At 44.5% G+C, this 24951-nt stretch overlaps 1 protein-coding gene across 1 annotated transcript in view; it reads right to left on the bottom strand.

Moving 5' to 3' along the window:
* enox1 (ecto-NOX disulfide-thiol exchanger 1) overlaps positions 1-24951 on the bottom strand; it is a 129347-nt gene that overhangs the window by 51104 nt on the left and 53292 nt on the right. The window contains exon 3 of the mRNA XM_039818866.1: positions 4332-4532. Coding sequence (XP_039674800.1) covers positions 4332-4446 — 115 coding nt within the window. The 5' untranslated portion in view covers positions 4447-4532. The remainder of the gene's footprint in view (positions 1-4331; positions 4533-24951) is intronic.

Below are 24951 nucleotides of genomic sequence, written 5' to 3'. Positions count from 1 at the left end.
ATGTCTTGCAGTCTTTCTCGATGTCTGCGCAGTCTTTCTCGATGTCTCGCAGTCTTACTCGATTGTTGATCTTGCAATGATGATAAAAAAAAAATATTGATTGTGCAGCCCTGTTTTGAAGGCAAATATTTTTGAAGCAGCACAATCCCAATGTCTTCCTAACGTATTCTGTACCAGCGTCAGTGTACACCGTGTACTCTACAACAGACTCTTTATATAAGATCCTCAGGCTTATAAAAAGGAAAAAGACAACACTCGGAGGGAGATAATCTTCCATAAATCTGATCATGTGCAGTCACACATTCCTCGGGTCTAAGGAAAACTCATTAGAGCGCTGTCTGCGATAACCCTGAAAGGTAAATTACACATCTCGGTGCAACACATTCGTCATAATCACAGAGCGCTGCTTTTTCTCACACAGCCAAAATGATTCAAGCCAGGTTGGTTTCTCTCTGGCTCGGAGCTGTGCTGCTGCTGCCAGAGAGAAAGAGAGGAGGAGGAGGAAAACCAGAGACAGGGACACAAAGAAAACATATTTAATTGGGATTCTTTTGTGTGTGTTTTACCAGGAACACAAAGGAGACACACACATCTGTTCAGTCAGGACTCACCCACACATACTGCAGAATATAAAACTGTATATAAAGTTAACCCTTAATCCACAGTATTTATTTAACGTGAGCTATGCTTTCACCTAATCATAACGTATTGTGAAATACAGTTGCTTGGGCAGTGGCTGTCAACGTCACAACGCAAAAATTCACCGGGCAGAGCTTGAAAATGACATAGTATGAAGAGAGACGACAGTAGAGAGTAGTATGTAGAGAGACAGCAGTAGAGAGTAGTATGTAGAGAGACAGCAGTAGAGAGTAGTATGTAGAGAGACAGCAGTAGAGAGTAGTATGTAGAGAGACAGCAGTAGAGAGTAGAGAGATGACAGTAGAGAGTAGTATGTAGAGAGACAGCAGTAGAGAGTAGTATGTAGAGAGACAGCAGTAGAGAGTAGTATGTAGAGAGACAGTAGAGTAGTATGTAGAGAGACAGCAGTAGAGAGTAGTATGTAGAGAGACAGCAGTAGAGAGTAGCATGTAGAGAGACAGCAGTAGAGAGTAGTATGTAGAGAGACAGCAGTAGAGAGAAGTATGTAGAAAGACAACATACTACAAGGGTTGAAGGAATTAGTTTTGTCCATTATTTTTTACAGTCTGTGGTGGAAACGTGTTTCAGTGATTTTGGGGTTAACTGCCACTTTAATCACACATCATCAGGTCCTCTTTCAGCTGCTCAGGATCTAAATGTTCCCACATTTTACAGTTTAGAGCTGCAGCTGTTTCCAGAGGTGGAGTCGTCTCAGCATCACATCATCTCTGTAATATAATCATGTCATCATCTTAATATTTTCACTCCGCTGCAGAGTTATGTTTCTGTCTCTCCCTCCTTTTCGAAAAGCTCCTCTCATGCATCTGATTATTCCCAGATTAACTCAGAGATCCCATTTAATAAAGTGTACCCGTTCTAGAGTACAAGAGAGGGAGAAAGAGAGAGGGAGAGAGGGGGAGAGAAAGAGGGGAAGAGCGGGAGATAGAAAGGGGGGAGAGGAGAGAGGGAGAGAGAGAGAGAAAGAGGGAGAGAGAGAGGGAGAGGGGAGAGGAGAGAGAGAGAGAGAGAGGGGCAGAGAGGGAGAGAGAAAGGGGGGAGAGGAGAGAGGGAGAGAGACAGAGAGAGAGTGGAGAGAGAAAGAGAGAGAGAGAGAGAGGGGGAGAGTGAGAGAGAGAGGGGAGAGAGGGAGAGAGAGGGAGAGAGAGAGGGGAGAGAGAGAGAGAGAGAGAGAGAGAGGAGAGAGAGAGAGAGAGAGAGGAGAGAGAGATCAGATCTCTGCAGGGTAAATCCAGACAGCTAGCTAGACTATCTGTCCAATCTGAGTTTTCTGTTGCACGACTAAAACAAGTTTTGAACGTACACTAGAGCTTAGATCGGGCCCAAAAAATCAAGCCCGACCCTGCCCGAGCCCGTGCACATTGTGTCCAAGCCCGGCCCGGCCCGACACATTAATTGGAATTATGAGCCCGAGCCCGATTTCAACCCGACACTTTTTTAATCCGTGGGCCGTCATAACTGACGTTCTCAACTACAATTCAGAGTTGTTTGAACTGCAGAAATCTGTTTAAAATTATCTTAATGAATAATGCAACAAGAGCGAAGCATGTAAACTGCGCTGTTTGTTTATTCAGAATGGAACGGATTGCAAATGGATCTGAATGAAGAAACGTAAAAAAAAACTCAACGTATTTCTCTGGGAGGCCTTGCCTCGCCCTCAGGGGGAGCCTATGCTTGAAGAAGACAAAAGAGGACGTTGAAGGCTGACTATCATCTTTTCTGCCATGGCGAGCCTGCTTCATGTGTTTCTTCATCATCCACTTCTCCGTTTTATTTGCTGTCATAGGCGAACAGCGGCCGCACTTAATGCACTCAACAAAGCCGACACATAGCCTATGTTGTCACTTCCCACAACTTGTTTAAAATGGTTCCATACCTCCGACTTTCCTCCAAACTTGCTAGGATAGTAGTGCCGAGGATAGTGGCGGAAAATAATGGCCCGGCCCGAAGTCGGGCCAGGCTCGGGTCGGGCTCGGGCTCGGGCAGAGAATCTAAACTGTAACGTACACATGTTTCACCAAAACAAGTTCCTTCCTGAGACTATTTAGCAGAGGCACCGTGGCTCCGTCCGGAGCTTAACCCCACCCCAAGACGATTGTGATTGGTTTAGAGCAGGGGTCACCAAACTGAGAACTACTTCATGGGTATTGAGTCATACGAAGGGCTACCAGTTTGATACACTCTTCTGAAATAACAAATGTGCTCAGTTTGCTTTTAGTTATATATGATTATTAATGATTAATGATCATGTTAATGATTTCTCACAATAATTATCAACAATGACTTAACAAGGTGGGAAACAGATAATATCAATATTCAATTTTCATTTTTAGAACTACTACTACTTCTACTACTACTACTACTACTACTTCTACTACTACTCATGTGGTCCTTGGGGCTACCTGGTGAAATGCCAATAAACCAGAGCCTGTTTTTCTCCCATCCAGCAAAATGCTGTGTGGACTAGCCAGACCTTCCTGAGCCAAGCCAGGCGACAAAAAAACAAAGCAAGCCGATCCACTTCTCCATGCTGATAAGAGCATTAAAATGAGGAAAAAAATAATGGGACAAAAAGAAATCAAGGGACATTTAGAATAGATAAAAATGTGTGATTAATTGCAAGTTAACTATGACATTAATGCGATTAATCGCGATTAAATATTTTAATCGTTTGACAGCACTAATATACAGTACAGGCCAAAAGTTGGACACACCTTCTCATTCAATGCGTTTTCTTTATTTTCATGACTATTTACATTGTAGATTATCACTGAAGGCATCAAAACTATGAATGAACACATATGGAATTATGTACTTAACAAAAAAGTGTGAAATAACTGAAAACATGTCTTATATTTTAGATTCCTCAAAGTAGCCACACTTTGCTTTTTTTGATAGCGCTGCAAACCCTTGGTGTTCTCTCAATGAGCTTCATGAGGTAGTCACCTGAAATGGTTTTCACTTCACAGGTGTGCCTTGTCAGGGTTAATTAGTGGAATTTCTTCCCTTATTAATGGGGTTGGGACCATCAGTTGTGTTGTGCAGAAGTCAGGTTGATACACAGCCGACAGCCCTATTGGACAACTGTTAGAATTTATATTATGGCAAGAACCAATCAGCTAAGTAAAGAGAAACAAGTGGCCATCATTACTTTAACAAATGAAGGTCAGTCAGTCCAGAAAATTGCGAAAACTTTGAATGTGTCCCCGCGTGAGCCGCAAAAACCATCAAAGCGCACAACGAAACTGGCTCACATGAGGACCGCCCCAGGAAAGGAAGACCAAGAGTCACCTCTGCTGCTGAGGATAAGTTCATCCGAGTCACCAGCCTCAGAAATCGCAAGTTAACAGCAGCTCAGATTAGAGACCAGATGAATGCCACACAGAGTTCTAGCAGCAGACACATCTCTAGAACAACTGTTAAGAGGAGACTGCGCGAATCAGGCCTTCATGGTCAAGTAGCTGCTAGGAAACCACTGCTAAGTTGAGGCAACAGGCAGAAAAGATTTGTTTGGGCCAAGAAACACAAGGAATGGACATTAGAGATTGGTTGATTAAAGAAATGCCAATAAACCAGAGCAGGTTTTTGTCCCATCCAGCAAAATGCTGTGTGGACTAGCCAGACCTTCCTCTGCAGCACTGTGGAGGAGGGTCCAGCAGACTGATAACAGTTACCTGAAACCAGCGGCTGCCCGCTGATGCCGACCGGCACGATGCCCAGGTTGTTCATGGCGGTGGCCCAGGCTCCAGGGTCGCTCAGCGCGCTCTGCTCCGCACCATCAGCTGCCATAGCAGGGCGTCTGCTCGCTCATCAGACCCTTCCTCTGACGGCCAGGCGGACAGGCTCATCCAATCACAGCTGCAGCCACAGTCCACCTGGGGGGAGGGGGGCGGGGGATACAGAGAGGGAGGGAGGCGGGGTGAGATGGTGAAATCAAATCCAAATCCCCGAGAGCGGCGGTGAATCATCAAGCAAAAAGCTGAGAAATCTTGAGGTGATTAAGAAGCAAGGTTATGATCGGCTCAGCTTCCAGCAGGGAAGAGACACACACACACACACACATATGTACACACACGTGCACATGCACACACATGCACAGATAACACACACTGACCCATTTCAGGATATGTTTATAATGACTGTGACACATCCAGCTTTAAGTTCATTCTGAACCCTAAAACAGAGTAAAATGTCCTCACAAAGACAGGAGAACACACACACACACACACACAAACACGCACACACACACACACACACTGAGAAACACACACAGAGAAACACACACACACACACAGAGAAACACACACACACACAAACACAGACACACACAGACACAAACACACGCACACACACACATGCACACACAGACATATACACACACACATACACACACACACACCGACACACCACACACATGCACACACACACACACACACACACACACACACACACACACACACACACACACACACACACACACACACACACACACACACACACACACACACACACACACACCGAGAAACAAACACACAGACACACACACAGACACACACACACAAACACACATACACACATGCACACACAGACATATACACACACAAAGGCACACACACACACACACACACACACACACGCATTACACACACACACACACAAACACACACAGACATACACACACACACACACACACATACACACAGACACAAACACACACACAGACATACACACACACACACAGACACACAAGCACACACAGACAACATTTCAGCAGCAGATTTCGCCGTTGTAGCGTTGTAAGACGAGAGTAGCCTGTGTTAGTGTTAGTGTATCCAGCCAGGTAACAGGTAACAGGTGACAGGACATGTCTTTATATATAGACCTAATACAGAAAGGGAGGGGGTTGAGTTAGGAGTTGAGATGATTAACTCAAATCCAAAATCCCCGAGAGCAGTGGAGAGGTGAATCATCGAGCAAAAAGCTGAGAAATCTTGAGGTGATTAAGAAGCACACACACACACACACACATACACACACACACACACACACACACACAAACAACACACACACACACACACACATGCACACACACACACACACACACACACACCCATGCACACAAACACACACACACACCCATGCAAACACAAGACACACACACACACACACACACACGACACATACACACACACCCACGCACACACAGACACACACACACACACACACACACACACACGCACACACACACACACACACACACACCCATGCACACACACCCATGCACACACACACACAGACACACACAAACACACCCATGCACACACACCCATGCACACACACACACAGACACACACACACACACACAAACAGACACAGACACGGACACACACACACACACAGAATTTTTTTCCAGCGAACCGAACCCTACGCTTGCACTGGGCGCGCTACGCTGGTTGCCGTAGTGACGGCGCCGTTGATTACGGGAAGGTGTTTACGTAGGTGGAGCGCTCAATGCAGCCGGCTGTGAGAAAGTGGACATGGATCTGGTGAGCAAGTGGACATGGATCTGGTGAGCAAGTGGACATGGATCTGGTGAGAAAGTGGACATGGATCTGGTGAGCAAGTGGACATGGATCTGGTGAGAAAGTGGACATGGATCTGGTGAGAAAGTGGACATGGATCTGGTGAGAAAGTGGACATGGATCTGGTGAGAAAGTGGACATGGATCTTGTGAGCAGAAACAGTGTTGTTTGGCAGTACTTTCAATCAAAAGAAGGCCATTCAAGTCCAGCTACATGTTCAATCTGTTCAATGCTGATTGGTCTGGTGGTGGCGAGGATCCTAAACTATACACAACATGGTCGCTGTTACAACATTTGGTAAGAAACATCAGAAAGAATACGAGTTGTGCACGAAGGGAATCTCCAGACAGCAGCCAGAATGCAGCAAATTCAGGTACGGCAAAGGAAGGACAGTCACAGCTAAAAACTGGTGTTAACCAGACAGTGCCTCTCCCAGGCTGTCAGCTGTTCTCTCGGAGTCTCCCTACAGTCAGTGGGAACGGAGCGACTTGCTCGTTAGCTAACGTTAGCTTTCTAATTTCACCCCCCAACCCAACATGCCTTCATCATACACTGGTTAGCGAAAATCTGCCAAACAAAATTGTCACTCAGCTGTCGATAGCTACTTTCCTACGATGTGAAAAGAGATTAGATTAGATTCAACTTTATTGTCACTGTGCAGAGTTCAAGTACAAAGAGAAATGCAGTTTGCGTCAACCAAACTTGAAAAAAAGTGACAAAAAACGTGAAAAAATTGACAAAAAACGGGAAAAAAATTGACAAAAAACGTAGAAAAAAGTGACAAAAATGTGGAAAAAAGTGACAAAAAATGTAGAAAAAAGTGACAAAAAACGTAGAAAAAAGTGACAACAAACGTAGAAAAAAGTGACAAAAATGTAGAAAAAAATGACAAAAAATGTGGAAAAAAGTAAAAAAAAGAACGTGAAAAAATAGACAAAAAAAGAGACAAAAAAAAGTGGAAAAAACAGAAAAGTGCAATGTGATATACAGAGTATAGACAGGTGTTGCATAGGCAGGACAAGAAGTACATTGCAGTGATATAAGAGCAAAATAAATATGGCTATGATGTTTTCAGCGTAGTGTCCGAAATCTGGCCACTCGTTCCATCTATAGTTCTAGGGTGACCAAGCAGTTGTCCCGAATCCCGAAAATTAGAGCAAAGTCTCAAGAGCAGACTCTGGAGTATTTTGTATTTGTATTTTTGGGTTTACAAGACAGACAAGTTGAGTTTCTGAATAAAAACAATTAATAATCTTGGTGCTTGGAGTTTTGAAATTCATGTTAAGTGCAGGCAGCCGCCAGAAGGAATGATTTGATTGGATGTTGCTGATGTTAAAGCACAGACATGACAGACAGACAGACAGACAGACAGACAGTTGGTCGGAGTTTTGAAATTCATGTTACACCCCCACCCCACCCCACCCTATATAGTTCCCTTGATAATAACCGCTACAGAGGGAACAGTGAGTGAAAGTGTAACGGAGAGCGTTGGCAGGCTGGACACGTCCCTCCCTCCCTCCCTCTTCTCGGCAGTAATCACCATCAGTCACATCTGACACCAGGAAACACTCGCAGCCCCCCCACACACATCCGCCGTTAATTGAGACACAATCATATCGGCCGCTGTTCAGCCCTGACTCCGGTTAAACGACAGAGGGATGGAGGGATGAAGGATGGACGCTCTGCAGGAAACGGGAGGATTGGACCGAAGCTGCAGGCCGGGAACAGATTGGCTTTGTTATGAGTCCGACTGTCCCCCCCCGAAGAAACGCCCACATAGGTCGTTTTGTCTTTTAATCGTGCTGCTGGTGTCTTCGGGTCAAATTTGGCCCATTTTCAAAAAAGTCAAAAAAAAGTGACAAAAAACGTTGACTTTTTTTTTTTTATTTAAACGACAGGAAGACAACACAAGCGTTAATGCTGGAAAAAAAGTGACAAAAAACGTCGGAAAAAAAGTGACAAAAAACGTTGACTTTTTTTTTTTTATTTAAACGACAGGAAGACAACACAAGCGTTAATGCTGGAAAAAAAGTGACAAAAAACGTCGGAAAAAAAGTGACAAAAAAAGTGACAAAAAACTCGGAAAAAAAGTGACAAAAAACGTCGGAAAAAAAGTGACAAAAAAAGTGACAAAAAACTCGGAAAAAAAGTGACAAAAATTTTTAAAAAAAGGTGACAAAAAACGTCGGAAAAAAGTGACAAAAAATATTGAAAAAAAAGTGAGAAAAACGTCGGAAAAAAAGTGACAAAAACTTTTGAAAAAAAGTGACAAAAACTTTTGAAAAAAAGTGACAAAAACTTTTGAAAAAAAGTGACAAAAACTTTTGAAAAAAAGTGACAAAAACTTTTGAAAAAAAGTGACAAAAACTTTTGAAAAAAGTGAGAAAAACGTGCTAGCACATAGTGACGTGGAGATATCAGACATTACGTTCCACGATCAATGCATTCAGAACCATGGATTCACTGTAGTTCCAGGCAGGATTAAAACACTTCTAAATGGACTACAATCTCATTAAAACTACAAAAATGTCCGTACACTTTATTGACCTGGAGATATTTAATATGACATGAAACGTAAAGTTATTCTCAGTAAAAGTTCTGCAAATATGAGGAGAGATTTTGTTGCTCCTATGATTTCTAGGCTGATTAGATACAGTATTAGGGGACCACTAAGGTCTATATAAAAGAGACTTCAGATACAGTATTAGGGGACCACTAAGGTCTATATAAAAGAGACTTCAGATACAGTATTAGGGGACCACTAAGGTCTATATAAAAGAGACTTCAGATACAGTATTAGGGGACCACTAAGGTCTATATAAAAGAGACTTCAGATACAGTATTAGGGGACCACTAAGGTCTATATAAAAGAGACTTCAGATACAGTATTAGGGGACCACTAAGGTCTATATAAAAAGAGACTTCAGATACAGTATTAGGAGACCACTAAGGTCTATATAAAAGAGACTTCAGATACAGTATTAGGGGACCACTAAGGTCTATATAAAAGAGACTTCAGATACAGTATTAGGGGACCACTAAGGCCTATATAAAAGAGACTTCAGATACAGTATTAGGGGACCACTAAGGTCTATATAAAAGAGACTTCAGATACAGTATTAGGGGACCACTAAGGCCTAATAAAAGAGACTTCAGATACAGTATTAGGGGACCACTAAGGTCTATATAAAAAGAGACTTCAGATACAGTATTAGGGGACCAGTAAGGTTATATAAAGAGATTCAGTAACAGTATTAGGGGACCACTAAGGCCTATATAAAAGAGACTTCAGATACAGTATTAGGGGACCACTAAGGTCTATATAAAAGAGACTTCAGATACAGTATTAGGGGACCACTAAGGTCTATATAAAAGAGACTTCAGATACAGTATTAGGGGACCACTAAGGTCTATATAAAAGAGACTTCAGATACAGTATTAGGGGACCACTAAGGTCTATATAAAAGAATCCAAAAAGCACCATGTCATGGGACCTTTAACGTGTCATCTAAAGCAGCGCGTTCCTTAGCGTCTGTGCCGATACGTCCAAACGTAGCCCAGCTAATTATCCATAACCTTATTGATTAGGCTGACTGTGGTGGCGTGCGTCGCTCAGGCTAGAAGAGGAAGCGGCCTGTCAGGCGCCGCTGCTAACGGAGATCAACTCGGAGATTTAAATCTTTCTTAAAATAAAGTGTGCAGCGTGGAGCAGCCGGCCCAGTCTGTCAGAAACCTTCATCCACAATCCCTCTGTATCATCAGGGACCTCATTCTGCCTGCAGGGTGTGTGTGTGTGTGTGTGTGTGTGTGTGTGTGTGTGTGTGTGTGTGTGTGTGTGTGTGTGTGTGTGTGTGTGTGTGTTTGTGTGTGTGTGTGTGTGTCTGTGTGTTCTCCTGTCTTTGTGAGGACATTTTTCGCTGTTTTCAGCGAGCTGTTTTAGGGTTGAGAATGAGCTTAAAGCTGGATGTGTCTGTGTGTGTGTGTTTGTGTGTGTGTGTGTGTCTGTGTGTTCTCCTGTCTTTGTGAGGACATTTTGCTCTGTTTTCAGCGAGCTGTTTTAGGGTTGAGAATGAGCTTAAAGCTGGATGTGTCTGTGTGTGTGTGTGTTTGTGTGTGTGTGTGTGTGTCTGTGTGTGTCTCTCTCGGTGTGTATGTGTCTGTGTGCATGTGTCTCTGTGTGTTTCTGTGTGTGTGTGTTTCTGTGTGTGTCTGTGTGCATGTGTCTCTGTGTGTTTCTCTGTGTTTGTGTGTGCGTGTCTGTGTCTCTCGGTGTGTGTGTGTCTGTGTGTCTCTCGGTGTGTGTGTGTCTGTGTGTGTGTGTATTCTCCTGTCTTTGTGAGGACATTCTGCTCTGTTTTCAGCGAGCTGTTTTAGGGTTCAGAATGAGCTTAAAAATATATCTCGTTTTCGACACCACTTTTTCTGACTTTTTTGTCATTTTTTTGTCATTTTTTTTCAGTATTTTGCGAGTTTTTTTGACACTTTTTTCCGACGTTTTTGTTATTTTTTTTTCGACGTTTTTTTGTCACTTTTTTCCAAGTTTTTGCTCATAAATTGTGGTACGTAATGTCCGATATCTCCACGTCACTTCGTGCTAGTGCCGTTCTGTTTGTTGGGCATGAAAGCTAACATGTGGGCCGTTCCAGAAAGGTCTCCCGTGTGATCGCAGGTCTTCCGGGAGCTTTTAGAATCTGGCCCGGGAACTGCGAGGCTTTGACTGATACTTAGCAGAGGAATTCCACAACGCTGTGAAGACTTTAATGGAGTCAAACATGTTTAATGAATGGAAATATATGCAGAGTCATGTCACAAATGGAAGACCTCCTTTTACACGAAACGCCAACATGCAACGAGAACTGATGAAGGCTCCGATCGCTCTGCAGTGTGTGTGTGTGTGTGTGTGTGTGTGTGTGTGTGTGTGTGTGTGTGTGTGTGTGTGTGTGAAGTGCTACCACCAAGAAACTGAGCATTTCTCAGTATGCAAAAATGAGAGCGTGTTTGTGTGTGCATGCATGCGTTTGTTTTTTTGTGTGTGTGTGTGTGTGTGTGTGTGTGTGTGTGTGTGTGTGTGTGTGTGTGTGTGTGTGTGTGTTGTGTGTGAATGATTCAGAGAAGTCAAGCGAGCTCATGAATAATAAACAGGACACGCATTGAGCTGTGAATATTTCATGGTGCGTGAAAGTGAGCAGAAAGACTCGGCGGAGTTTGGCACCGTCCAGTCGGCTCTCAGGAGACGAGACGGACGAAGGGACAGAAGACAGAGAGAGAGAGAGATGGAGAGATAGACAGAGAGAGAGAGAGAGAGACAGAGAGACAGAGGGATGGAGAGACAGAGGGTTGGAGAGACAGAGAGATGAAGAGACAGAGAGACAGAGGGATGGAGAGACAGAGGGATGGAGAGACAGAGAGACAGACGGATGGAGAGATGGAGAGACAGAGAGATGGAGAGACAAAGAGCAGAGAGACAGAGGGATGGAGAGACAGAGAGATAGAGAGTGGAGAGACAGAGGGATGGAGAGACAGAGAGACAGAGGGATGGAGAGACAGAGAGATGGAGAGACAGAGAGACAGAGGGATGGAGAGACAGAGAGATAGAGAGATGGAGAGACAGAGGGATGGAGAGACAGAGAGACAGAGGGATGGAGAGACAGAGAGATGGAGAGACAAAGAGCAGAGAGACAGAGGGATGGAGAGACAGAGAGACAGAGAGATGGAGAGACAGAGAGATGAAGAGTCAGAGAATGGGAGGGATGGAGGGGGGTTGGGGACAAGACAGGGGGGTGGTGAGTAATTAAGCTCTACAATGTGTAAATATTTCACCATAATCAATGCTCTAACACACACACACACACACACACTACCACACTCACCTACCACCCACTTCCTAGATCTATGACACTCATTCAGACGTGTTGAGTAACTTTCTTTCTGGGATGGTCTCTCTGTTTTATTTCTTTTATTTGGCCTGCCCTGTTTGGTGCCCATTTTGTAATCCAGTATTCATCTCTTACCACTCCTCAGGACACGTATCCATGGTAGGAACAAAGCCTGGCTCATAGTCATGGGGTTAGAGACTGCTGACTCTTATGCTTCATCCTTCCAAAACACTTCATCATTTTCACAGTGTGATTCACAAGCCTAATAGGCATACCAAAATAAAAAATGGGTTTCACTCCCTGTAGTGGGACCTCTGTCTCATGCTACCACCTCCAAGCTGCAGCCTGTAGGGACTTCATGTCTAAAATCAGCTTGTCCTTCAAATCTACTCCAATTTATGGGAATTCCCAACACCCTTCTTTTGAATGGGACTTAAGGGTCCCATGACATGGATGCTCTTTGGGATCACCTTTCATAACCAAGAGTGGTCCCTATCCCTCATATCCTGGGAGATCTCTTTTCCTCTATAGACCTTGGTTATTATATATAATAAGTCTCTTTTATAACCTTCCCCCCCTAGATGCACCTGTATGTGATGATTCAACATGTTAACTATATAGGTTGGTGGTTCCTAGTACTGCTATCAGTCTCTTTTATAACACATGATAGGTTTATATAAGTTCTTTTATATTAGTGATTTTTACTATATGTTAGTCCTCTTTTATATGAACCCTTGGTGGTCTATGTATCATCTCTTATGTTTTCCCCTTTTCATATCCTAAATTCCTACTTATATCTTGGTATTATCTGATAGGTTTTTTATAGCTAACTTTATCCCTATTATATTAGCTTTTATATAAAGTGTGGGTGATGGTTTGTAGCTCCCCCTGTATAAAGAATGTTCCTTATGTATCTCATTCTAACTTTATCAATTTTATCATTCCCACCCTTTATATGGGGATGATCTCCCCCTTATCTCACTTCTCTCACTGCTTGATGCAGAAGATTCTCCCTGACTCTGTGTGTAACAACTACGCTTGTTGTGCTTGTATCTCAAGTGAAGTAGGGATAGAGCTTAGCTAGTCATGGCCAAGATATCATCAACTTGCAACTGCACCCCCGCTGTCCCGGAGACGAGGGAGGAGGGAATGTGGTGCGTGTTCCTTTTGCGCGAGAGAAACTCCCACACACAGCCCTATTTATAAGGGCAAGGCATTTTAAAAACCATTGTTTGGTACTAGTCCAAGTCTCTCCATCTCTCACATCCATGCTAACCCCACTCTCATCTCTCTCCATCTCTCTAACTCTCTCTACATCTCTTCTCCATCTCTCTAATATATCCCACTCTCAAATATATCCTCCTGTCCTCATCATATATACAATATATATGTCTTTCCCTGTTTCTCTTGTATATGTGTTTTGCTCCTTGTTTCTATATATGTATATGTATGTGTTTGCTGTATTATATGTGTTAGTGCTGCTCTTGCTTCTATATGTTGCTTATGCCTGCAGTGCCGTTGCTCTTTGCATTACTATGTATGTTTGCCTTTTGCCCTCCTTTTGTGATATGCTATACGTGTATATGATATATACTTGATATATACTGATAATATGTACATGTATACCAAATATATATGTGATATATGAGGATGTATAGTTTGTGTTATATCTCAGAATGTTTTTGCTCTCCCTTTTTATACTTCTTATTATATAAATATAACTTATACACCATCTGCTCATCTCTTACTTTCTACATATATACTTTTATACAAATATTCTCATATCTAATATTCCCAAACTTATATATAATATACTCTATGATATATGCTTAATATACTCTAATTTCTATATACTTCACTCATTGTGTAATATAGTATATACCCTTATACTCCCTCTATCTCTAATGTCTCCCATCTCTCTGTCTCTCTGTCTCTCTGTCTCTCCATCTCTCTGTCCTCTGTCTCTCCATCTCTCATCTCTCTGTCCTGTCTCTGTCTCTCCATCTCTTTGTCCTGCATTTGTCTCTCTGTCTCTCTCCTCTCTATCTCCTATATCTCTCCATCTCTCTAGTCTCTCTGTCTCTATCTCTCATCTCTGTCTCTCTGTCTCTCCATCTCTTCATCTCTCTGTCTCCTCCATCTCTCTGTCTCTCCATCCCTCTGTCTCTCCATCACTCCTGTCTCTCTGTCTCTTCATCTCTCTGTATATTCTATACTCTTCTCTCACATCCCTCTTCATCTCCATCCTTCTGTCTCTATATAATCTTCATCTCCATCTCTCTCTCCCATCTCTCTATATACTATCTCTCTATTATCTCCCTCCTCAAAATATATATACATATCTCTGGCCCTCTCCACTCATCTGTCCTCCCTCCACTTGTCCTCACAGTGAGGATCACTTCCCCTGGTGGTTCATTTGTGGGATCCCTACTCTCTGTTTGTTTTCTCTCTCCTGTTTCGTTATGTGCCTTGATAAATGGTTGCTGACTGAGAAATGTCGGCGCCCATTGGTGGGGTGAAGGGCATGCTCTCAGGCTAAGAGCATCAGCATGATCTCAGTGCCTCAAACCCCACTCTTATCCATCTGCTTCCTGTAAATGCTCTGCTTCTGGCTTCATCCAGGCCTGCAGCAGCATCCCTATCTCTCTGGCGCTAGTGCTCCATCGGAGGGGGTAAGTACAGCGAGGTGTGAGAGTAGCAGTGACTCTAGACTCATAGCCTTGAGCTGATGTCATAGAGAGTAGAGCATTATGCTATGCGACCACATCAATATGCCATACCAATTTGAGTGTGTCATAGAGACCTATAATGTACTTTTAACGTGTATATCAAGCATAAGTAATCCCACTCGCATAGGCCTACCTTTTACCAAATGTTTTCACAGTGGCAGTGGTATAAAGGGACATAGGACCGCATAAGGAGGTTGGTTGAGGTGGCTGATGGTAAAACACAGTAAGTAAGTAAGTAAAATGTATTTATAAATGAAATCACAAAGTGCTGTACAAAAGAATAGGTAAAACAAACAATATAAAAATGTATATACATATGTAAAATTAAAGTGACACTAGTGAAAACCCATCAACCAAAGGCTTTCCTAAAGAAACATGTTTTCAGATCCTTTTTAAAAGAGAAGACAGAGTCTGCCAGACGCATGGACAGTCTGGGATCCACAGACTGAAAAGACAGGTCCCCTCGGGTCTTATAACGAGTCTTATGGACGCTTTTCCATCATATGGTACCTGCTCGACTCGCCTCGACTCTACTCGCCTTATTCGGTTTTCCATTACGAAAAAAAAGTCCCTGGTACCTGCTAGCGGGTACTTTTTTTAGTACCACCTCATTCGAAGTTCCAAGCGAGCTGAGGCGAGCCGAAAAGGTGACGTGAAACCCTGCAGGCTGCTGATTGGTCGGAGAGAATCGTCACCGATCACTGCGTTGACGGGGGTGTCCTGTGATCTCATGTTGTTGATGGAGAAGGAGAACCAGGAGATGAGTCGGGGGGAACATGCAACGCTGCCGAGCCCCAGTAGAGAGACCTATGCATTGATTCTAGGATCAGTTATTTAAACTAAAGTCAGTTCTGCATCAAAACTAGAAGTAAAAAGACATATTTTCTGCAGAAAAACAGGTGTTTGAAGGAAAACTGTAACTAAATATCTGTTCCTGTGAACACACACACACCTTTTAAATGTCACGGGTCAGTGTACTGTGTGTGTGTGTGTGTGTGTGTGTGTGTGTGTGTGTGTGTGTGTGTGTGTGTGTGTGTGTGTGTGTGTGTGTGTGTGTGTTGTGTGGGTGTGTGGGCGGCAGAGCCTCCAGCAGGCGACAGCGCTGAGTCACAGAGAATGACCAGATGGTGTTAGAGAGAGAGAGGAGAAACGGAAAGAACGAGAGGGGGGGAGTGAAGGAGGGAGAGAAAGAGGAAAGAGCAACAAAGCATCAGAGAGAGAGAGAGAGAGGGAGAAAGAGAGAGAGAGAGAGGGTGACAGAAGGAGAGAGAGAATATTTTGCAGTGGTCCTCCAGCCGTGACTGCTCTCTGCATTTTAAACACCTTCCCTTCTGTCACACACACACACACACACACACACACACACACACACACACACACACACACACACACACACACACACACACATACACACACACACACACACACACACACACACACACACACACGCGCACACAGAGACACGCAGACACACACACAGACACACACACAGACACACAGCTCTGCAGGATGGCCAATTAGCATCGCTCGCTCACACACACGCACGCACTCACACACGCACGTACACACACACACACACACACACACACATACAGCTCTGCAGGATGGCCAATTAGCATCGCACGCAAGCACGCATGCACACACACACACACACACACACACAAACACACACACTCATAGTGCGTCTCACTATCTTTGTGGGGACCAGTCATTGACATAATGCATTCCCTAACCCCTTATCCTAACCTTAACCATCACACATTAATGCCTAACCTTAACCCTTACCCCAAACTTAACCATCACAACTAAATGCCTAACCTTAACCCTTACCCCAAACTTAACCATCACAACTAAATGCCTAACCTTAACCCTTATCCTAACCTTAACCATCACAACTAAATGCCTAACCTTAACCCTTACCCTAACCTTAACCATCACCTAAAATGCCTAACCTTACCCCAAACTTAACCATCACAGCTAAATTAACACAACCAGCCTTACCCCAACCTTACCATCGCAATTGTGCTACCAAACTTCACGCCTATCTTATATCCTCAACCATCACAGCTATGCCTAACCTTATGCCCTAGCCAACCATCACAGCTAAATGTCTCATGCCTTACCCTCCTGTAACCATCCTGACTTAGATGCCTGGCACCCATACCCTCACCTAACCATCACAGTAATGCCTAGCCTTACCCTTACCCTCACTACCCATCCTGCTAGTACTGTCTGTATACCCTCACCTAACCATAACCTAATTCTATCCCTAATCCTAAAACCAAGTCTTAACCCTGAAACAGCCCTTTAAACTTGGGGGGTCCAGCATTTTGGCCCCACAAAGCTGTCCAGACCCCACAAGCATACTGGACTCCCGGTTTTTGGACCCCACGAATGTAGTTAAACAAGAACACACACACACACACAGGGAAAGACTGCTTCACTTTCCAGCTAATGTTGTATATATATATATATATATATATATATATGTATATATAAAGATGCCTATATTGAGTGAAGCTCATCAATGTCATTTGCTAGACTTATAACTGTAAATACACAAATAGATAAAAACAGTATGTATTAGTATTATGTATAGTATATGTAAGGAATAATGTAGAGCGAGCCGGTCACTATAGCCAATAAAAACCCTGACAGGGTGACGCAGGACGGCAGAGAAAGTATTTTAGATCCCGTAGCCAGCAGGTGGTAGGTAGGTCGCTAGGTAGGTAGGTTGGTAGGTAGCTAGGTAGGTAGGTTGGTAGGTAGGTAGGTAGGTAGGTATGTAGGTAGGTAGGTATAGGTAGGTAGGTAGGTAGGTAGGTAGATGGTGAGGTAGGCAGGTCAGTGGGTAGGTAGGTAGGTGGAGTGGGTCAGTGGAGTAGGTAGTCGGAGTAGGTGTAGGTAGGTAGGTAGGTAGGTGGGTAAGGTCAGTGGGTAGGTAGGTAGGTGGGTCAGTGGAGTAGGTAGGTAGGTAGGTAGGTAGGTTGGTGGGTAGGAAGTGGAGTAGGTGGAGTTCGTGGGTAGGTAGGTGGGTAGGTAGAGGTCAGTGGGTAGGTAGGTGCAGTGGAGTTAGGTGGTGAGTAGGTGGAGTCAGTGGGTGTGAGTAGGTAGGTAAGTGGGTCGTGGGTAGGTAGGTAGGTAGGTCAGTGGGTAGGTAGGTAGGTAGGTAGGTAGGTAGGTAGTGGGTAGGTAGGTAGGTAGGTAGGTCAGTGGGTAGGTAGGTAGGTAGGTCAGTGGGTAGGTAGGTAGGTAGGTCAGTGGGTAGGTAGGTAGGTAGGTAGGTCAGTGGGTAGGTAGGTAGGTAGGTCAGTGGGTAGGTAGGTAGGGTAGGTCAGTGGGTAGGTAGGTAGGTAGGTAGGTAGGTGGTAGGTAGGTAGGTGGGTAGGTAGGTGGGTAGGTAGGTAGGTAGGTAGGTAGGTAGGTCAGTAGGTAGGTAGGTCAGTAGGTAGGTAGGTAGGTAGGTAGGTAGGTAGGTAGGTAGGTCAGTGGGTAGGGGTAGGTAGGTAGGTCAGTAGGTAGGTAGGTAGGTAGGTAGGTAGGTAGGTAGGTAGGTAGGTAGGTCAGTGGGTAGGTAGGTAGGTAGGTAGGTAGGTCAGTGGGTTTATGGGACATGGGGTTAGTTAAAGGCAGAAAATATTAGATAAACAATATCCCACACATACACGACAGGCTGCGGAGCGTGCAAGGAGGCAGAGAGGGAGAGAGAGGGGGAATACTGGGGGAATCTGGTTCAGGTAGAAATCCAAAAAGCTTTGTGTCAAAATCCAAGCCCTGACACCCCCGAAATGTTCCGAAACGTGGCTGCGACCCCGAGGTTGTCTCTCTCCTGAACAGACGTTCCCCTTTCTCTTCGGATCGCCGCGTGAGCAGCATCGGCTGGGAGGAACAGATGCATCGTGAACACGAATTACTGTCTGGACCGCTGCCAGATGGGAAGGGATCAGTGTGTGTGTGTGTGTGTATGCGTGTGTGTGTGTGTGTGTGTTTGTGTGCATGTGTGCGTGCGTGTGTGTGTGTGCAATCACGTGTGTGTGTGCAGTTCCTGCAGCATTTACCAAAAGCGAACGCTGCGTCTCTGTCTCTCTCTCTCTCTCTCTCTCTCTCTCTCTCTCTCCCAGATCTGATAAAAATGTAAATATAAAAATATGTGTGTGATGTTTTTGTGCAGGTGAGACACCATCCCCCTCCTCCTCCTCTGTGTGTGTGTGTGTGTGTGTGAGATGTTTTTGTGCAGGTGAGAGCTGATAACCATGCAGTGTGACAGCCAAAACCAAACACAAACACACCCATCCCCCTCCTCTGCATGCGTGCATGTTTGCATGTGTGTGTGTGCGTGTGTGTGTGTGTGTGTGTGTGCGAGTGTGTGTGTGTGTGTGTGCGTGATGCAGTTTCAGCAGTATTTACCAAAACGAACTCTGCATCTCTCTTACAGGTCTGAAAATAAAATCCGAGGTGTGATGTTTGTGTGCAGTGTGACAGCCAAACCAAACACACACCCATCCCCCTCCTCTGTGGGTGAGTGTGTGTGTGTGTGTGTGTGTAAGTGTGTGAGTGTGTGTGTGCGTGCATGCATGCGTGCATGTGTCCTCAGCAAGGACACCTTCATCGGCCGAGCAGGGTGAATTGATGGAGCCGACAGAAACCAGGAGGAATAATCCAACCGTGCGCTGCAGGTTTTTAAGGGTCACTTCTTTAGATTTCTGATTAAAAATAATCTCTGAGATGATCTGGAAATATTTAGCGTAGGGGGGGGGGAAGGAGACAGAGACCCGTTAAGATCTGTTCCTGTGGGTTATATGAAGAGGGGAAACTAGGGCTGCAACCAAAGGATTAGCTCACGGTGGATTCTATTGGATGGAGTCTATCGCTGTATTTCTAATCGATTGGTCCATAAGATGTCTGAAAATACGAGGACATACTGTATATACGCGCTTCATCTAAACGCCCTTAGTCGGGACTACTGGTGTCACTTTTGACGCAGTTATGTTAAAGGTCCCATGGCATGAAAATTTCACTTTATGAGGTTTTTTAACATTAATATGAGTCCCCCCAGCCTGCCTATGGTCCCCCAGTGGCTAGAAATGGTGATAGGTGTAAACCGAGCCCTGGGTATCCTGCTCTGCCTTTGAGAAAATGAAAGCTCAGATGGACCAATCAGGAATCTTCTCCTTATGAGGTCATAAGGAGCAAGGTTACCTCCAGATACAGTATTAGGGGACCACTAAGGTCTATATAAAAGAGACTTCAGATACAGTATTAGGGGACCACTAAGGTCTATATAAAAGAGACTTCAGATACAGTATTAGGGGACCACTAAGGTCTATATAAAAGAGACTTCAGATACAGTATTAGGGGACCACTAAGGTCTATATAAAAGAGACTTCAGATACAGTATTAGGGGACCACTAAGGTCTATATAAAAGAGACTTCAGATACAGTATTAGGGGACCACTAAGGTCTATATAAAAGAGACTTCAGATACAGTATTAGGGGTGTGTTTGTGTGTGTGTGCGTGTGCGTGTGCGTGTGCGTGTGCGTGTGAGTGTGTGTGTATGTGTGTGCGTGTATGTGTGTGAGTGTGTGTGTGTGTTTTTGTGTATATATGTATGTATGTGTGTGTGTGTGTTTATGTATATGTGTGCACGTGTGTGCGCACAATGGTACAAGTTACAGTTGGTTCAAATAAACTGCAAAAGGAAAACATTAGTAGTTTTTGGTCAAAATCGTCGTAGCTTTTAAGGGAGCCCACAGAGGGTGGGAGGGGGGGGTTGTCCGTGCACGTGCACATTGTGCATTCATGAATGCTGCCCGCCTACGTCGCTGACGGAGAGAGAAACAAAGACTAATCTAAATTAGTGATTAAACCAGATAACAGAAGAAGTAAATAAAAGGAGACCAGGGGAAGTAACGCTGACAGAATTAGAAAATGAATGGACTCCAGTGTGTGTGTGTATGTGTGTGTGTGTGTGTGTGTGTGTCTTGTATTATGCTCGTGCTAACTGCGCTGATTGACAGAAGCAGCGGGCCGAGGCGGCTCCGTCTGTTCCCATCTTCTTTAATTACAATCAGGGGAAAGTGGCAGAGCTCAACAAATGTGGAAGAGGACTCAGACTATACGGCAGGGGTGTCAAACACGCGGCCCGTGGGCCTGAACCGGCTCGCCAAAGGGTCCAATCAGGCCCACTGGATGACTTTTGCAACAGTGTGAAACCTTGCAGAGAGCTCATTAATTCCAGTTCCATATTTACCACTTTAATCTCAGAGAATATCGGAGTTGTGTTTCCGTAAATTTACGACTTTAATCTTAGAAATTCTGAGTATAAGCCCTCTCTCCTGGGGCCATAACATTATTTAATTTGTCTGTGTGTGTGTGTGTGAGTGTGTGTCTGTGCGTGTCTGTCTGTGTGTGTATGTGTGTGTGTGTGTGTCTGTGTGTGTGTGTGTCTGTCTGTGCATGTCTGTGTGTGTGTGTGTGTGTGTGTGTGTGTGTGTGTGTGTGTGTGTGTGTGTGTGTGTGTGTGTGTGTGTCTGTCCGTCTCTGTGTATCTGTCTGTGTGTGTATGTCTGTGTGTGTGTGTGTCTGTGTATGTGTGTATGTCTGTCTGTGTGTGTGTGTGTCTGTGTGTGTGTGTGTGTGTGTGTCTGTGTGTGTCTGTCTGTGTCTGTGTATGTTATGTGTATGTCTGTCTGTAGTGTGTCTGTGTGTCTGTCTGTGTGTCTGTCTGTCTGTGTGTGTGTGTGTGTGTGTGTGTGTGTGTGTGTGTGTGTGTGTGTGTGTGTGTGTGTGTGTGTCTGTATGTGTGTCTGTGTGTGTGTGTGTGTGTGTGTGTGTATATGTCTGTCTGTGTGTATGTGTGTGTGTGTGTGTCTATCTGTTAGTGTGTTTTTTTATGTGTGTATGTGTGTGTGTGTGTGTATGTGTGTGTGTGTGTGTGTGTGTGTATATGCTGTGGCGTATTTTTTTTTTTTTTTTTTTTTTTTTTTTTTTTTTTTTTTTTTTTTTTTTTTTTTTTTTTTTTTTTTTTTTTTTTTTTTTTTTTTTTTTTTTTTTTTTTTTTTTTTTTTTTTTGTTTGTTTTGGGGAAACAACGCCAGGCGACCTAGAGGACACTTAAAGAGCCCAAACTGGAATTAAAATTGGTTAACAGATGATTAAAGAGGAACAGAATTGGCTGCCGAGACAATCTCGATTTGTCTACCGAGCCGAGAACATCTGGCGCTTCAGAGCCAGTGAATCAAATCCTGCTTTAACACGATGTTCCCAATCAGCGGGACAAACGAGATCCAGACGCCACTGATGAGATCAGACAACAGGAAGCAGACGAGAGGCACTCACACATCATCTCACTGCAGTTAAAGACCACCCATTCTTCCAATCCACCATGCCTTTCAACTTTACATTTCAGAGACTGTCCTCCCCCGAAAATGCCCCCATAAGTGGGATGTGTCGGTACACGATCTGTTCTGCGCATGTGCAAGACGTTAAGATGAAAATCCTGTTTTACGAGGAATTACGACATTAGACGTTAGCTGTTAGCTATATAAACTAACGTTAGCTTCCCAATGGAGGCTAACGGTTAGCTATATAAACTAACGTTAGCTTCCCAATGGAGGCTAACGGCTAGCTATATAAACTAACGTTAGCTTCCCAATGGAGGCTAACGGCTAGCTATATAAACTAACGTTAGCTTCCCAATGGAGGCTAACGGCTGGCCGCTACAACTACGTCCGGAAGCGTGGAATAAATCGTGCAGTTCCAGTATCCTCTTGAGTATCCTCGGTAAAACAGGATTACACTGCACGATCTGTTCCATGCTAGCCTCCACCGGGAAGCTAAACGCAACATAACTAAACTAATAGCTAATTCGGTTAACTGCTAGCTAGCTGGCAGCTTGATTCAGTCTAAAATAACGTTAACTCAAACTAAACACTGGGGGAAAGCAGGCAACAGCTAAATTAAGACTTTATAGTAATAACAATAAAGACAAGTATTGATTTGATTGTATTTTAAATTAATGAGCACAAGTAAAGTAGAACTGACGTTACAGCTGTTATATATTTTAACGGTTATTTTCAGGTTTTATTTTGAGGGTCTTTTAAAATTATTACATGCTGTCTCAGCTAGCGGTTAGCTGAATTAGCTGTTAGCTAGCTAGCTAAACTAACGTTTAAACCAACGACCGGAAGCGTGGAACAGATCGTGCAGTGTAACCCTGTTTTACACGTGGTTTTACCGAGGATAGTGGACACTGCACGATTTGTTCCACGCTTCCGGTCGTAGTTGTAGCGGTCTGCCGCTAGCCTCCACTGGGAAGCTAACGTTAGTTTATATAGCTAACAGCTAATTCGGCTAAGGGCTAGTGCAATGTCGTAAATCCTCGTAAAACAGGATTTTCATCTGCGTTTAACGTCTTGCACATGCGCATAACGGATCGTGCAGGCAGCACGGATCGTGTACCGACAGTATGTTCCAGCATCATTCGGACCTATATTTAGGTTTGTAGTGGCGGCGCCCCCTGGTGGTCGTAGCAGTTCTGACGGGAACAAAGTAAGGAGAGAGGAAGTAAAAGAGAAATGCAAATGCAGCCTGAGTTTGAAGTCAGAATTCTGAGAATAACCTCAAACTCTGAACTTAAAGTGCCCATATTATGAAAAAAATCACATTTTCTGGTGATTTGGGGTGTTCTTTTGTGTCTCTGGTGCTTCCACACACATACAGACTTTGATAAAACCCATCCAACGCTAGCATGCTACCTCGTTCTCAATAGCCACGTAGTGGCCCAGTGGTACGCTCCATAGGATTTGTCACGTAGTGGACACATGGGACGCTCCATAGGGTTTGTCACGTAGTGGCCTCGTGGTACGCTCCATGGGGTTTGTCACGTAGTGGCCCAGTGGTATGCTCCATAGGGTTTGTCACGTAGTGGCCTCGTGGTACGCTCCATGGGGTTTGTCACGTAGTGGCCCAGTGGTATGCTCCATAGTGTTTGTTATGTAGTGGACCAGTGGTACGCTCCATAGGGTTTGTCACTGAGTGGACACATGGAACGCTCCATGGGGTTTGTCACGTAGCGTGGCGGTAATGCGCTCCATAGGGTTTGTCACGTAGTGGCCCAGTGGGACGCTCCATAGGGTTTGTCACGTAGTGGCCTCGAGTGCAGCTCCATAGTGTTTGTCACGTAGTGGACCAGTGGTATGCTCCATAGTGTTTGTTATGTAGTGGACCAGTGGTATGCTCCATAGGATTTGTCACGTAGAACGTGGTAGCGGTATGCTCCATAGGGTTTGTTATGTAGTGCGGTAAGTGCACGCTCCATAGGGTTTTTCACGTAGTGACACATGGGACGCTCCATAGTGTTTGTCATGTAATGCGGACCAGTGGTACGGCTCCATAGTGTTTGTCACGTAGTGGCCCAGTGGTAGCGCTCCATAGGGTTTGTCACGTAGTGCGCCGTGAGTGCGCTCCATAGTGTTTGTCACGTAGTGGACCAGTGGTACGCTCCATAGTGTTTGTCATGTAGTGGACCAGTGGTACGCTCCATAGGATTTGTCGCATGTGAAAAACATATAGAGTTCACGTAGTGGACCAGTGGTATGCTCCATAGGGTTTGTTATGTAGTGGCCAAGTGGTACGCTCCATAGGGTTTGTCACGTAGTGGACACATGGGACGCTCCATAGTGTTTGTCATGTAGTGGACCAGTGGTACGCTCCATAGTGTTTGTCACGTAGTGGCCCAGTGGTACGCTCCATAGGGTTTGTCACGTAGTGGACACATGGTACGCTCCATAGGGTTTGTCACGTAGTGGCCTCGTGGTACGCTCCATGGGGTTTGTCACGTAGTGGCCCAGTGGTACGCTCCATAGGGTTTGTCACGTAGTGGCCCAGTGGTATGCTCCATAGTGTTTGTCACGTAGTGGACCAGTGGTATGCTCCATAGTGTTTGTTATGTAGTGGACCAGTGGTACGCTCAATAGGATTTGTCACGTAGTGGACCAGTGGTACGCTCCATAGGGTTTGTCACGTAGTGGCCCAGTGGTACGCTCCATAGGGTTTGTCACGTAGTGGCCCAGTGGTACGCTCCATAGGGTTTGTCACGTAGTGGAC

This window comes from Perca fluviatilis, chromosome 12 (assembly GCF_010015445.1).
Source record: "Perca fluviatilis chromosome 12, GENO_Pfluv_1.0, whole genome shotgun sequence".
Classification (NCBI taxonomy): Eukaryota; Metazoa; Chordata; class Actinopteri; order Perciformes; family Percidae; genus Perca; species Perca fluviatilis.
Note: the sequence above shows the minus strand (reverse complement) of the source record. Positions and strands in the feature narration are given on the sequence as shown.